The sequence below is a fragment of the Myodes glareolus genome, chromosome 12, assembly GCF_982192425.1.
Source record: "Myodes glareolus chromosome 12, mMyoGla1.1, whole genome shotgun sequence".
NCBI lineage: Eukaryota > Metazoa > Chordata > Mammalia > Rodentia > Cricetidae > Myodes > Myodes glareolus.
In genome coordinates, this window is record NC_142037.1 from 26,432,900 (window position 1) to 26,448,501 (window position 15,602).

General features: G+C 45.2%; 1 protein-coding gene across 2 annotated transcripts in view; it reads right to left on the reverse strand.

Annotated features, from left to right (window-relative positions):
• Window positions 1-7,194: 7,194 nt before the first annotated feature.
• Sgcg (sarcoglycan gamma) overlaps window positions 7,195-15,602 on the reverse strand; it is a 36,510-nt gene continuing 28,102 nt past the window's right edge. For both annotated transcript variants that reach the window (XM_048447901.3, XM_048447893.3), the window contains exons 7-8: window positions 11,071-11,194; window positions 7,195-7,903 (exon numbers count right to left, since the gene is read on the reverse strand). In XM_048447901.3, the coding sequence (XP_048303858.2) occupies window positions 7,730-7,903; window positions 11,071-11,194 (298 nt within the window). In that variant the 3' untranslated portion in view covers window positions 7,195-7,729. The remainder of the gene's footprint in view (window positions 7,904-11,070; window positions 11,195-15,602) is intronic.

Below are 15,602 nucleotides of genomic sequence, written 5' to 3' on the forward strand. Positions count from 1 at the left end.
AAACTCTGTCTGGCCTTTGGGATAGTTGATCTAGTTGAAAACAAACCAGACAACTCAGATTCACAACCCATTATATGAAGTATTGGGTCCAGTTGCATTTCATCTTTTCTTCAGTGAGCTAATCTGAGAGCATGTTAGATTGTTTGTTTAATTTTTAGATTTATTTTTATTTTATTTTACTGTTTTATGTGCATGGGTATTTTGCTTGCATATATGTTGTACCCCATGTATGTATGTATGGAGGCTAGAAGAATCAGATCCCTTGGAACTGGAGTTAAATGTGGTATGGAGTCACCATGTATTTGGGTGCTGGGAATTGAACTGGGGTCCTCCAGAAGAGCGGCCATGTCTCTTAACTGCTGAGTCATCTCTCTAGGCCTGTGAGATCGTGTCTGCTTTTAATGAAACATCTTAATGGGGTTTGACAACACCCTGCAATCTTCTGCAGTGGGCCTGTGAATATCTACCCTAGCTTAACTATGAAATCTTCATAAATAGCCTTGCAGAATTGAGATCAGGTTTCAACACTAACTTAGCAGCAGCAGCAAGTGTATTTGAAAAGTATTCTCCCCGCCCCCTCTGCCAGGTATTTTTGGAGTTTGAAATTGAGAATAAAGAATTTTTGCCCTGAATAAATTTGTCTATTTTACTATCTTAAGCTTTAAAAAACCCATTTGTCTTTTTTCTTTTTCGTTTTCTTTTTAATGATAATGGAAACCGAATGCCTGAAGCAGGTGCTCCTGAGCAGTTCTTGGTTAAGATGGCATAGGAGCAATGCCATACTTGGGATGAGACAGGGCACCCAGCAAGGATGGGTGTCCTGGCTGAAACAGGCAAGCCTGTACACTGCCTGTGCACTACAATCGGTACAGCAAGGAGAGCAAAGATGTTGAGCCCAAGAAGTATTCCAGGAAAATGTTTAGTTGACTTGGTGATGGGTAACATTTATTCCATCAACACAGCTTGTAAACTGTGCTCTTTAAATCTTAAACAACCCCACGATATATCCGTAGTTCTGGTAGAAAATAGCAGTCATGGGAGATTTTAGTTATGCATCAGAACCAGTAGTGTGTATGTGAGGAGATTCACTGCTTGGCATTGCCTGGCAACTGGGTAGAAGACTAGAATCAAAAGTCCACCTAAAGGCTAGAAAGGCTGAAGAGAAACTAAGGCACGTTCTACAGATAGAATTTCTCAGCACTTTGATTTCTAAACTTGTTGCCCATTTATCTTAATACAAATTAAAGTTATACTTCATTTATTTAAAAAAACTATATTAGGGTTCTCCAAGGGACAGAACTAATAGAATGAATTAATATATACTGATATATTAGGGATTTATCAGAGTGGCTTACAGGGTGTGATCTAAAAAGTCCAACAATGGCTCTCTCCTGATGGAAAAGTCAGTGATACAGTAGTTATTCAGTTCCCAAGACAGAGTATTTTAGTAGTCCCAATCTGATGCTGGAGGCCCTGGGAGGTCCTAGAGAGCTGCCAGTTTTCGGTCCACGTTGGAATCCCGATTTTAACACCAACAAAGAAATGAATGGGTAAGCAGACAAAGTACAAGCTTCCTTCTGTGTCCTTTTATATAGGCGACCACCAGAAAATGTGGCCCGGTTTTAGGGTGGGTCTTATGATCACAAATGATCGCAATTTAGGGTGGGTCTTGCACCTCAAATAATCCAGGAAAAATCCCCCATGAGTGCACCCAACTGCTTGGGTTTCATTTGCTTCCAAATGTAAGTCAAGTTGACAACCAAGATTAACTATCACACAGACCTTCTGAGCACATTGTAGGTGTCCCCTGTGTTAGGTCTAGGGATATGGTGAGGGCATTCCAGCTTGGCTGTCTCAGTCAGACCAAAGCCTGGTATGATTTACCTAGCAACATGATAAAACTAATCTGCATACTTCCTAAAACCAAATTCGTTAACTTTGATTTAAAGATTCTGAGTGTAAATGGGAATAGTGGGACAGAATTCAGGAAATGCCCTTTCCTACCTCCTCGGAATACAAAACCATTGTTGGGAGGCCCTGCTAATTAGAGGTTACAGTCTTCCATGGCCTGGCAGCTCTCTCTAAGCTTAGCAACATGGAGGACTCCAGCACTCTACCTGACCTTATCTGGAGAATGTCTCTAGGCCTGGATGCCTGACTAGTGTGACCCTTGACACAGTCCCTCTGCTGCCCATATGGTAATCAGACTTGTACTGGGAGCCTTATGATAGGAACATGCTGTTTAATGCAGGTTAGTTGATATCCCAGTCTCTGCCCCCATCCTCTGGGAAAGTTGAACTATCTCACTGAAGCTATCCTCTGGAAGGCTATTTCTACCTGTGTTCACAGTTCACACAAAGCTTTGTCCTGGCAGACTGCTAGCCAACAGACCAAGAGAAAAGAGTGTACCATGAGCCATAGCCTCTAAGAAGCCAGAAATGAACTTGTGCTTTACTCTGTCAACAGTGTGCTTTTCAACACAGTTCTCACACTATTTAAATTGTTGGCTTATGCTTAATGCAAAGTCCATTGTGTTCTAAGCTATAAGAATGTAGATAGTGAAATTTAAAACTGTGTGGCTGACTGAAGCCAGTCTAGACCCACTGCTATTTTGAATCAGGGAAAGGATAACACCCATGCAAAACATATACGCTGAAAACCATACATGAGGCATTCTGCCTTCATTTGCTGTTCCCCAAGACAGCTGGCTGATGGGTTAATTGAGGGAGGGTTCAGCCAGCATGGCTCTGCCCTATCACAAGAGCTTGGCAGCCTTCAGAAAATAGTGTGTGTCTATCTTAGTCAATGACTTCTGTCTTAGATTCTACTGCTGTGAAGAGACACCATGACTATAGCCACTTGATGTAGGAGGGTCTTCTGTCTCCGTGTTACTTTCATTGGTCAAATAAAGAAACTGCCTTGGCCTTTTGATAGGACAGCAGCTTAGATAGGCAGAGTAAACCGAACAGGATGCTGGAAGAAAGAAAGCAGAGTCAGGCAGATGCCATGAAGTTCCAGCCTGAGATGGATATAGGTTAGAATCTTCCTGGTAAGCCACAGTCACATGGTGATATACAGATGATTAAAAATGGGTTGAATTAATATGTGAGAGTTAGCCAATAAGAGGCTAGAATTAATGGGCCAGGCAGTGTTTAAATGAATACAGTTTCTTTGTATTATTTTAGGTAAAGCTAGCTGGGCAGTGGGAAGCGGCCCGCCACTCCTATTACTACAACCACTATTATAAAGGAAGATATTTCATTGTGGCTGGTTTACAGTTTCAGGGGTTTAGGCCATTATCGTCATGGCAGGAAGTTGGCAGCATGCAGGCAGACATGATGCTTCAGAAGTAGCTGAGAGTTCTACAACCGCATCCACAGGCAGCAGGCAGAGAAAGCTACTGGGTCTGGCTTGGGCATTTGAAACCCCAAAGCACATCCCCAGAGACACACTTCCTTCAACAAGGCCACACCTACCCAGCAAGGCCACACTTCCTAATCCCTTTCTGGTACTGCCACCTTCTGATGACCAAGCATTAAAATATATGAGTCCGTGGAAGTCATTCTTACTCAAACAACCATAGTGTCCATTACACAGGATGCTATGGGAGTTAGAGCCTGAATTGTGTTGTGTTTGCTAGGTTACAAAACCACTGCCTTTGTAACCATCTACTCTGGCTCTGCCATCCACAGCACATGTGACTTGCTTTCTAGGCTCAGCCTGGCTCCACTCCACATGTGCTGCTGTCCTTGGTGACTGTCTCATGGTACTGGCATCTCCAAAATTCTGGGGTCCCTGCTGCAATTGGACTGTGCCTTTATCAGTAACCTCTGCTGGACTCTTCCTCAGGGACCTTGATCTGCCACATGGTGCCAGACCTCAACTTCTCTCTTATGACCCCTTTAATACTGGGACTTGTACTGCAATCAAGGCTGCACCTTCACCAATGACCTCTCCTAGTACCAAGCCTTGGCTGTTCTCCATGTCCTATTTATTCCTTAGAGAAGAGACCTGGGAGACTTATACATTGCCAAGTTCAGCTGCCACTCCAGGTACAGCCTGGCCCCTCTGGATCACAGCATCTGTGTGCTGACCTTGATTTGAGAGAGAGACAGAGACAGAAAGGCATGATTGAAACAAAATTTTCTAGGAAATGTTTCCTCAGTGTTGGCACACACAGCTGTGATCTGGAGTGGGGCAAGGCTCTTCTTCCTCCTGAAGACTTTGCTTCAGTGTTGCTGGTCTCGTCTTAATCACAGTTGATTCTTCAGTCCCAAGTGACCAGTGTCCCAGGAAAGCAAAGTTTTCATTTTAGTGGTTCTTAATTTACAACTTCATGATCAGCCCTGATAAAGTCTTTAAGGGACTTTTAAATCCCCTCCTAAACTTTGCAAGCCAGACCTCCATCATCTGCACAGCTCTCAGCATATCTTCTGAGTTCCCACAACCGCTTTTTAAATCCTGAACACTCAGTGACTTTTCTAGTTCTAAGTTCCAGAGTCCTTCCATGATCTTCAGAAACACATGATCTGATTCATCACAAAAATAGTCCACTTTATGATACCAATTTCTGTCTCAGTTTCTAATGCTGTGATGAAATACCATGACCAAAAGTAACTCATGGAGGAAAGGGTTTATTTCAGCTTATATGTCCCATCATGATCTGTCATGAAGAAAGAAAGAAATCTGGAGGCAGGAGCTGGTGCAGAAGCCATGGAGGAACATTGCTTATTGGTTGACTTTCCATGACTTGCTCAGATTTCTATCTTATGCAATCCAGTACCAGGAGTAAAGGGCTGGCAACGCCCACAATGGCCTGGGCCCTCCCGCATCAGTCACTAATTAAAAATGCCCTTCAGGCTTACCTACAAGCCAGTATTTTTCTCTTTTGAGATTATAATATAATTATATCATTTCTCCCTTCCCTTCCCTCCCTATAAACCGTCACAAATATCCCCCCCCTTGCTCTCTCTCAAACTCATTTTTTATTTTAGTCTCATAGCAAACTCCCTATCTCTGACTCTTACCATCTTTCTGCCCCAGGCCAACCTTATGAAATGATTATCTCAGGTCTGATTCTTTCTTCTAAGATAACGCTATCTTGTGTCAATTTGAAAAAAAAAAAAGAAAACCCAGAACCAAGGATTAGTCATTATAAGCATAGGTATGTTCTTGAATGTGAGAAATTTTTAATTATATGTATCTATAATTTTATATTAGGGTCCATCTAAAGTTTTTGGTCCTAACAAAGGATAAAGTACTTATCACTCTGGAGAATGTACTCTATGCACAGAATCTTCCAATAAGAGTCTCTAAAGCACAAAAATTAATGTTTTATTCTCTCTCTCTCTCTCTCTCTCTCTCTGTCTCTCTCTCTCTCTCTCTCTCTGTGTGTGTGTGTGTGTGTGTGTGTGTAAATACACCAACACACACACGCACAAGTAGATGTGCATATGCTTGTAGAGGCTCAAGGTTTTTATGCCAGGAATCATCCTTGATTGCTCTGCCACTGTATTTTTTTGAGGCACAGCCAAACCCAGAGCTCACTGATAGGGCTAGTCTCACTAGCCAGCTTGCTCTGGGCATTCCACCTCTGCATTCCAAGGCTAGTGTCACAGGTGGATGGCCACATCTACCTGTCATTTAATGGGTTCTGCAATCTGGACTCCAGTCCTCGGAGCCACCTCCCACATCCCATTTTCCACTCTCATGCTTCCTCTTCAACCTCACTTTACCATTGGAGCCTTTGTGGACTTGTATAAGAAAAAGTTTACTTATAAATGTGATCCTGTGTTAGGCCATATGGGCTTGAAGACATTGTTTAGGCATAAGCATGGGACTGATTGACCTTGTCAAGAGACATGTCACAGAAATCAGAAATTTAAAAAAGAATCAAGATTGAACCCAAACAAACAGTGCCCAGCTCTGTATCCAGGAGCACTGTCCATTCGGGTGTTTGCTCTTAGTGTCATGGGAAGCACTGTGTTTCACTTTGCTGTTTTCTGTGTGCTATGTGCTAGCCCTTAGAGTGGGGTTTGGAAGACAGCATTAGTAAACACTTTATTAAAAAGCATTAAAAAGAGTTCACTTTTCTGACTGGAAAGATGGCTCAGTGGTTAAGAGCACTGGCTGCTCTTCCAGAGGTCCTGAGTTCAGTTCCCAGCAACCACATGGTGCCTCACAATCATCTGTAATGAGATCTGGTGCCCTCTTCTGGCCAGCAGGTATGCATGCAGGCATAACATTATATACATAATTACTAGTGATTTTTTAAAAAAATCACTTCTTTCCCCTGGCTCTGAGATGGAAATGCACATTTGGCTTGTGTTAGTGTTACAGATCTGTGGACAGGAAGCTGCAGGAGAGCTAGTCTCACTCTGTCTTAAACTGAGATTCTTCTAAAACTGTGCAAAACAAACAAACAACTTCTGCCACTTATGGGCACTTGAAAAAGACCTTAATACTTTTTAAATTATACGTACTTGGATGTATCTGTGTTGGGTATGGGCATGTGAGTGCAGGTGCTGGGGGGGCCAGAGGAGTCAGGTACCCCTGAACCTGCAGTTACAGGCAGCTGTGAACTGCTTGGGAAACAAACCTGGCTCTCTGCAAGAGAAGTGTGCTCGTAACCACTGAGCCATTTCTCAAAACCCATGACAGACATTTTTACTGTCAGTGAAGGGACTCCACAGAGACCGAGATATGCACTGTGTCTTGTTATTATCAACCTATGCAACAATGGGCACCGATACATTCACACACTGCATGACTGCCTCATGCCGCTGCACCCAGCCTCCTCTGTAAAAGTTGCATGACTACTTCCATGCCGCTGCAGCCAGCCTCCTGTTTGTGGAAGTCCACACTAGGCCTGGAAGGCAGAGGTTCACCACTCCCTTTGATCCTTGGAGACAAAAACCCTTGAGCACCTGTTAAATCTGTCAACTAACATGATACATCCCTGCATACAACTGTCACAGTGTTTTGGGTGGAGCGACTATATCAGAGTTCTCCAGGTGAAAATGGCCATACCAATTTAGGGTCACGTTTTGAGTTAATCTCAGGAGTAACCTGGGACCTTGTGCCTTATGACCGACTGACCTGAGCCTTTATTACCAATAATTTGAGGATAATCAATACTTCCCATATTTTTGAGTTATTAGCATTAAAGAAAATCAGACACTTTTTAAACTCTGGTCTGAAAAAATGTTGTTTTTATTGCCCATTGGTTCGTATATAAAAAAAATGACTACTCTTGTGTAGTTTCTTCCCTTAACTACGTATTGAAATCTATCAACCTCAAACTCCTGGAGATTTCTTGGTAAAACCTGACACACTACACTTAGCTGAAAGGAGCCCCTGAGGTTTAATGTAAAGGAAGGGCTTGCGGGGTTGGGGCATTCTAGAATCCACCAGCCGGCTGAATGTGTGTGAGGAGAGAGATGTCTGCTGTCGGGTACGATGCATTGCTTCCAGATAGCAGTTCAACATGAGAGACGTGGAGGGGCCTAGAAAGAGGAAAATCCAGTGACTGAGTTCTTGACATTTCTCTGTGCCGTTCTGAAACCAGGCAGTTTAGGCCAACAGTGCCATCGTCACATTTGCCCTGCATGCTTCTAAGGGCTTTAGCAGGGTCTCTTCCAGCTCCCATCCAGCTGCGGGGACATGAAGGCTGAGGCCACATCTCTCAGCTCACCAAGACGACATGGGTGCCCTGCCGAAGAGGGAGCGGTCAGAGACAGATGTGGCTGTGTTCCTCGCAGGTGGTGACCTCACCAGCCGTGGACAGGTAGAGCTTTCCATCAGGACACACACAAATCTCATAGACTCCCTTAGAGCTGCCAGAGGGACCCGGTGTCCCCTGCTTCAACTGGGGCAAACCCACAGTTTCAGCATCGAGAACCAGCTGTTTGGGAGAGAGTGAGACATGAGACATGAGGAAGGAGGAATGAACCGCACCAAGGGACATTCCCAGCATAGTCCAAGAAAGGTGGTTTTCTCCCATTGAAAACAAGCTGGGTACCAAGCTGGACACCTGCCTGTACTGGAGTCCTTTCAAAATGGCTTGGAGCTGACATGCTCCTTCAATGTGGAGACAGGCCATATTTTCTTTGACTCCCTAGCTAGGAAAACTGACCCATTGTTTTACAAATTAGTTTAGTAAGCTAAATTGCTTTTCAATTCTGTGTTGCTTCACTCCTGTTGTGGAATATTATGTTAAGATGTGTTACATTTGTTTATGCTGTGGAACGTTTGTTTAATGATGCAAAGATGTACTGCATTCTTTTATGTTGCATTTGTTTAACTCTGTGAAAATGGGTTACTTTGCCTGTTGAAAACACTTGATTAGTCTAATAAAGAGCTGAATGACCAATAGCGAGGCAGGAGAAAAGATAAGCCAGGCTGGCAGGCAGAGACAATAAATAGGAGAAGTCTGAGAAAAGATCAAGGAGCGAGAAGAGGGGAAGGAGGAGAAGGAAGAGGACATCGGGGGCCAGCCACCCAGCCACCCAGCTATCCGGCTAGCCACAGTAAAAAAGTAAAGAAAAGTATATAGAATAGAGAAGGATAAAATCCCAGAGCTAAAAGGTAGATGGGATAATTTAAGAAAAGCTGGCTAGAAACAAGCCACGCTAAGGGGGACATCCATAAGTAAGAATAAGACTCCGTGTATTTATTTGGGAGCTAGGTGGCACCCCCACCCCCAGAGAACTAAAAGTAAAAACAACTACACACTCCTCAAAAATGTTTTTTGAAGTTATCTGACAAAACTGACAGACTTGTTATGCCAATTCACACTTGTGATTGCGTGTGAGTGTGTGCTAAACTGTCTCCTCTCCACTGGAATGACACTCAGTTCACAGAAATGGGTTCATGGGTGTCCGACTTTATCTTGACTTTATCTGGGATTTGTTTTCCTAGGAGAGACAACTGAATTCACCTTTCCAGCTGCCAACCATTTCCCTGAACTCTTAATATTATTCAGAATCCTTCTGTCTTCTCCTGAATGCTGAGTGCAGCAGGCCTGAAGACTAAAGCAGGGCAAGCACCATGGGAACCACCGGGTTTGTTAAACAGTCGCATAAGCAAAGAGCCATCGCTGAGGCAGGGGACCATTCTCCTAAGGACATGAGAACAGTCGCCTTCAGTGGCTTGCCCCTTCCTCCCAACACCGACTCGTTAAAAGGAAGTTTCAGTGCTTTGTAGGTTGGCATAATGTCTTCATTGTCAAGCAGCTTAGAGCTCTCTTTAATCCCTGTAGCTCTCATCCATGAATCCCCATCTCCTAATGAGCCGTCAGAGCACTGCTAGCTGCAGGCCAGACAGCTTGCACTGTGTGGCTTTGCATAGCAGCAGAGCAGAGGCAATCCAGTGGGCACCGTGCCATGCCAGGGGGTCTTTGAGTACTTGCTCTTCCCTGCAAGGCTGTTACCTCAGCATCTCTGCCCTCTCCTGTCTTGCGGTTTGTAGGTTAATTTGTCCACTTGCTTCTTTTTCTCCACTGACAGTCTACACTGTTTTGCTGTTCAGCATGCTAGGCAGGAGTTCAGACATCTGTCCTCTCTCTGTCCAGCTCCTAGTCATGGGGAATGTAAGCTGGAATTATAGGTCCATTGTGTGCTACCCGAAGAAGTGCTGCCTGGTTCTCAGAAGGAACGATGAACATTTAACAACTAAAGCTGTGTGCAGTGTGTGGTGATACCGTGTCTCCATAGTAACTGAAGCTGTGTGCAATGTGTGGGGATACCGTGTCTCCATAGTCACTGAAGCTGTGTGCAGTGTATGGTGATACCATGTTTTCATAGTAACTGAAGCTGTGTGCAGTGTGTGGTGATACCGTGTCTCCATAGTCACTGAAGCTGTGTGCAGTGCATGGTGATACCGTGTCTCCATAGTAACTGAAGCTGTGCAGTGTGTGGTGATACCATATCTCCATAGTAACTGAAGCTGTATGCAGTGTGTGGGGATACTTTGTCTCCTTAGTAACTGAAGCTGTGTGCAGTGTGTGGTGATACTGTGTCTCCTTAGTAACTGAAGCTGTGTGCAGTGTGTGGTGATACCGTATCTCCATAGTAACTGAAGCTGTGTGCAGTGTATGGTGATACCATGTCTCCATAGTAACTGAAACTGTGTACAATGTGTGGTGATACCTTGTCTCCATGGTAACTAAAGCCTTGTGCAGTGTGTGGGGATACCGTGTCTCCATAGTAAGATTTTAGAATCCTTGGCTCCATCTCTGACTTTGGCAGCTCTGGATTACGTCTTAGTTTGTAGATGTCTTTCACATCTTCTCTGTGGGCAGTCATTGATTGGGTTCTGTCCACATATCTGAAGTGACTTCTCATGACCTTCTTTAGGACAGCACTGTGTGCATCCTAATTACATTGATGCTTATTGAACGTCATTTCAAAATGTTACAAAAGTGCCTCAAGACCACAAGACACGGTCAAGCATTTCCCCCCTTTGTTTAATGAGGAGACAGGCGCAGAGGGCCAGCAGACTTTCCAGAAAGAGGACTGATGGATGTGACCCATAGAGACCCAGGCTGCTGGACTTGCAGCTCCCCTGCACCTTGCATGACTTGCGCTGTGCTTTACAGTGTCTGCTGACTCCCTGGTGCAAGCCAGGGGCAGAGCTGGAGGAGAGCATGTAACCATGCACCCGCACTGTGCTAGTGACTCAGGCTAACACCCCACACACAGTGCTCTGGGCGACAAGAGCGTTTATACACAACCCCAATAACAGCCATGCTGTGAAACACTGAGTCACCAGGAAATGCAAAGACTGATGTCTGCACCTCCTCAAAGTCTGCAGTGTTTTCTCACAACTGGAAACAGGAACTTCGTGGAGCAGGTGCCAGTGTAAGAAAGTGAGCCCACCGTGGAATGACTCCAACCGTCTGTGACCCTACCCAGTACTGACTTGTCCTCAGTTCTTCTTCCCCACCGCCTATGTTGAGCCTCTTTGGTCTCATTACAGGCCAGCAGAAGGTTAGTACACTGACGCCCTGGTGGGTGCAGCACGCAGGTGCCTCGGCCGCACGGTCGCTCAGCGCTCCGTCATTGTACTCACCGCTCCGTCACTGCTCTGCAGGATGATGTCCATCTGAGACAGGGCCTCCATTTTCCCAGTGTGAGCTTTGATGTGAACCCCCCTTGGGGCATCCATGCTTAGACTTCGTGTTGGGGATTCTAACCTGAAATGAGAAAAAAGATGTTAGAAGCCACCCTCGAACCACCTGGGGACAACAGCTAAGACGCTTCTGAGCCCAAGCTCCTCAGAACCTGAGGTGGGAGGATGGCTCCAGGTGAGCAGCTCTGGGCTCCAGGTGAGCAGTGCAGGGCCAGGGAGGACCAACCGACTGAAGGAGGAAAGTAAACTACCGAGCCTTGCACACGAAACCTTCATGGCTTAGTTGAAGTGTAACTGACAAGGGACGCAGACTCTCCAAGAAACTTGGTGTCAGTCATGAATGTTGGCGTGTTCTATCCACATACATTCAGAAATGATGAACGTTCTAGTTCGCTCTCGATTGTCGTGATAAAAACACTGACCAAAACCAGCTAGGGGAAGAAAGGGTTTATGTCAGCATACAGCTTACAGTCCATCACCGCAGGAAGCCAGGGCTCCAGCAGGGCTCGAGGCAGGAACTCCAGCAGAGCCCATGGAGAAATACTGCTCACTGGCTCGTTTGCCATGGCGTGCTCAGCCTGCTTTCTTACCTAGTCCAGCTGCCCAGGGATGGCGTGCTCATGTGGGCTGGGTCTTCCCGAATCAATCGTTAATCAATAAAATACCCCGCAAAGATGCTGACAGGTCTGTCTGTTGAAGGCAGTGCCTCAGCTGAGGGTCCCTCTTCCCAGGTGACTCCAGTTTGTGTCACACTGATAACAACTATCCTACGGAGTGAGCAGCAGAGAAACACGTGTCCTACCAGTGACAGCCTATGAGATCAGCTGTCATCGTGGCACTGCAGAAGAAAATGCCATGGGTGAACAGCTTAGACAGTGACAGCATTGTTGTATGACGCTTTACTCTTTTGGCTTTTGGGGGCATCATCCAGCTCCCAAATAAATCACACAAGGAGGTTTATTCTTAGTTATGAATGCCCAGCCTTAGCTTGACTTGTTTCTTTCCAGTTTTTTTTTAACTTAAATTATCCTGACTACCTTTTGCCTCTGGGCTTTCATATTTCTCCATTTCTGTGTACCTTTCTTTACTTCTTTCTCCATGGCTTGCTATGTAGCTGGGTGGCTGGCCCCTGATATCTTCCTCTCCTTGTTCTCTTCCTTTCTTCATTTCTCCTTCTCTTTAGACTGTCTGCCAGCCCTGCCTACCCTTGCTCCTGTCTCACTATTGGCTGGTCAGCTCTTTATTAGGACCATCAGGTGTTTTAGCCAGGCAAAGAATCACAGCTTCACAGAGTTAAACAAATGCAGCATAAACAAAAGCAATACACCTTAAAATAATATTCCCCAACAAGAATTTAGTTAATATACAAACTCACAGGGAAGGAACAAAAGAGACAGATTTAAGGCCAAAGATATTTGCTACATGTTCCCATGAGAGCAGAAAATGTTTAGCCTAGCTTTCACTTCTTAAAAAATCTTTTGAGATTGTTTATTTACATGTGTGTGTGTGTGTGTGTGTGTGTGCGTGTGTGTGTGTGTGTGCATGTGAGCACACGTGTGTGCACTCAGGATCTCACACTCTCAACACACAATGGAGAGCATGTGTGCACACATGCAAGTAGAGACCAGCAGATAACACTTGGTGTTGGTCCTTAGGGACAATCCTCTTTTCATTCTTTTGAGACATGTTCTCTCACTGGTCCGGAGCTCGCTAATTAGGGAAGGCTGGGTGGCCAGCATGCCTCAGATTCTCCTGCCACTTCCGCCTCAGTGCAGTTACAGGCACACATGCCCCTGTCCCTGACCCCTTATGTGGTTTTAGGGCTTATGCCTGTCTGGCAAGCAGTTTGCTGATGGAGATCTCCCAGATTCACCTTTAGAAGTCCCTCTAAGTTCAGCCAGTTCCAGGGGCAACTGGGAGGACTTCTTTTGAAAAGGCTGAAGTGACGAGGCTAGGAGATAGGCTGTTTGGGGGCCACACCTGACTTTGCTTCAGTACAGTGAATCGGTCTTTCCTGGGGTTGGACCAAACATAAGAAAAGAACCGTAAGTATCTGTGCCAGAGAGTATCTCTTGTTTGTCTCTCCCGAGAAAGGATGGATTCCATCAGAGGGCACAATGCAGTTGTTGGTCAGCAGTCCAGCCACACAACTACAAGCTGTGCGGTTCAGGATCTGTGCCTACTCTGCGTAGCACTGACCACGTGAGGATTAGAAAGGAGTGGCATGCTTGCAGAAGGGCCCTAGGAATGAATTTGCTGGAGTTTTATCAGTGCTGGGATGAAATCCAGGACCTCATGTATGCTGAGCAAGCACTTGACCTTTGACCCTTCCCCCCAGTCCTGGAGAGACTTCTAAATTAGATGGACATGTTTGGAAATTTCTGTCATTTTTTTTTTATTCCTACACTTAATTAGCATGTATCAATTGTACAAAGTAATGAGGTTTGTTATGACATTTTGTCACATAAAATGTGCTCTGGTCATATTTGCCTCCCATTGCCCTCTCTTGGCACCTTGCCCCCTCCATCATTATGTATAACACAGGACAAAATTTCACTATTGTTCATATATCAGAGCATGTAAAACCTGAGTACTGCGATGCTGAAATCTTGCTTTGAAAGTGAGAATATCCTTAAAGGACATTTATGGAATTTACTGGTCAGATTAGGTTTGGCTTCATTTGTCTGAGCACCGGTGAGTCTTCACTTGCTCCTGCTGCTTGTTCATGCATCCGGGTCACTGGGGCTCTGCGGTGACCTGTATTTTTCTTGCCTGGAAGGAAAACCACTGAAGCAACTCCTATAGGCCTGCTGCATTTCAGGCGCATCCTGCGTGACCTTGGCAGCCTTAGTGAAGAAGTGAAGACGGGTCTGCTTCCTAAGATCAGTGACTAAATGCAGATAAAACGTGCTCCAAGCCAGTGGGGACTGAGGGATGGGGGCCTCAGGGGAAGGCTCTGGAATGGGTGCCAGGGTGGCATGGAGTCTTAGGCATTCTAACAAAGTCCATGGATTTCATACTCTCCACACATAAAATAAAGCAGACTCACAGAGGACATTGCAGACTTTCAAGTGCAGGAATGAGCCATTCAAGATCATGACCTAGTGATTTAAGAGTGTACTGAGCTACGCATTTGGCAAAATTTAGCAGTGGGTTTGGTGAGAATTAAAATTCTGATGCAGAGGCTAGACGGCATATTGAGACACCCACCACAACTTTCAAATGAAATACCTGTGACTCCTTTTGGTGAGGCCACCAAGGACTGTGGCTGTAACCACATCTAATGGGCATGTGGAATTCCAGCAGCAAATCCATGAAAATGAAGAACGCCTTTTCCAGACATGATCACTACTAATTCCCTGATCTCCCAAGGAGGCCATAGAGCAGAAGCAAAGGACTCTACACCTCTAGAGAACAAGGAAGACACACACTGGGAACTAAGGGCTCTTAGTTTTCCAGAATGGCAAAAGGAACACGAACCCCTCAAGTTGAAGAAAGTCTCCCGCTAAGATCGAGACAGATCCCAGGTGTTCTCAGAGCCCCAGTGACAGATGAAAGGGCCTAGTTCTGTGTCCTTGCCAAGGGGCAGACTTGGGAAGGTCAGCTCTGGACTGGGGCAAGGGCCTTTAAGGAGTTAAGGTTTCTATTCTGGGAATGTGGCCTTTCTCTCTGAAGAGACCGGAGCTTTCAGCTCCAGCCTGCTGTGTGCTCAATCTGTGACACACTTGAGATATTCTGTGCTCCCCTTGTACAACCTTGCTCGGTTAGCTTGCGGCTGACCTCATCCCATTGCGTGACGGCTTTCTGCTGTCTCTGTCCCGCCCCCACACACCTGCACACTGTATAAGAGGCTTACTTGTTATTAACTTGTTTGGCATAAACCATCAGCGTATGCCATATTTCCTGGTCCCAACTTTTCTGTATTCTTTATTTTCCCATCGCTGGTCAGTCAGTCTCTTTAAGGTCCTGTCACCCAAGAATGACCTGTTGGTCCCAGTCAGCCACCAACATCCCCACCTAGGTTAAAACATACCTATCCCCACGTTATACAAATCAGTGAGATGAATGAAAAGTCTTTAAAAGATTCAGAAAGAAAAGTAGGTTGTTTATATAAAAATCAAATGTTCCACAATGAATGATATCTTTAAAGATACTGTTTTTATTGTAAATTGTGAGTGTGTGTGTCTTCATGATTGTGAGCATACATATATTAGTACAGTGTCCTCAGAGACTAGAAGAGGGCTTCAGAACCCCTAGAACTGGGATGATAGATAGTTGTGAGCTGGCATGTGGGTGCTAGGAATCGAACCCAGATCCTTTGCAAGAACAGCAGTGCTCTTAACTGCTGAGCCATCTCTCCATCCCCCTCACCTACTTTCTAAGCCAGTACTTCCATGAATGCATAGGAAGATAGATAGATAGATAGATAGATAGATAGATAGATAGATAGATAGATAGATAGATAGATGATA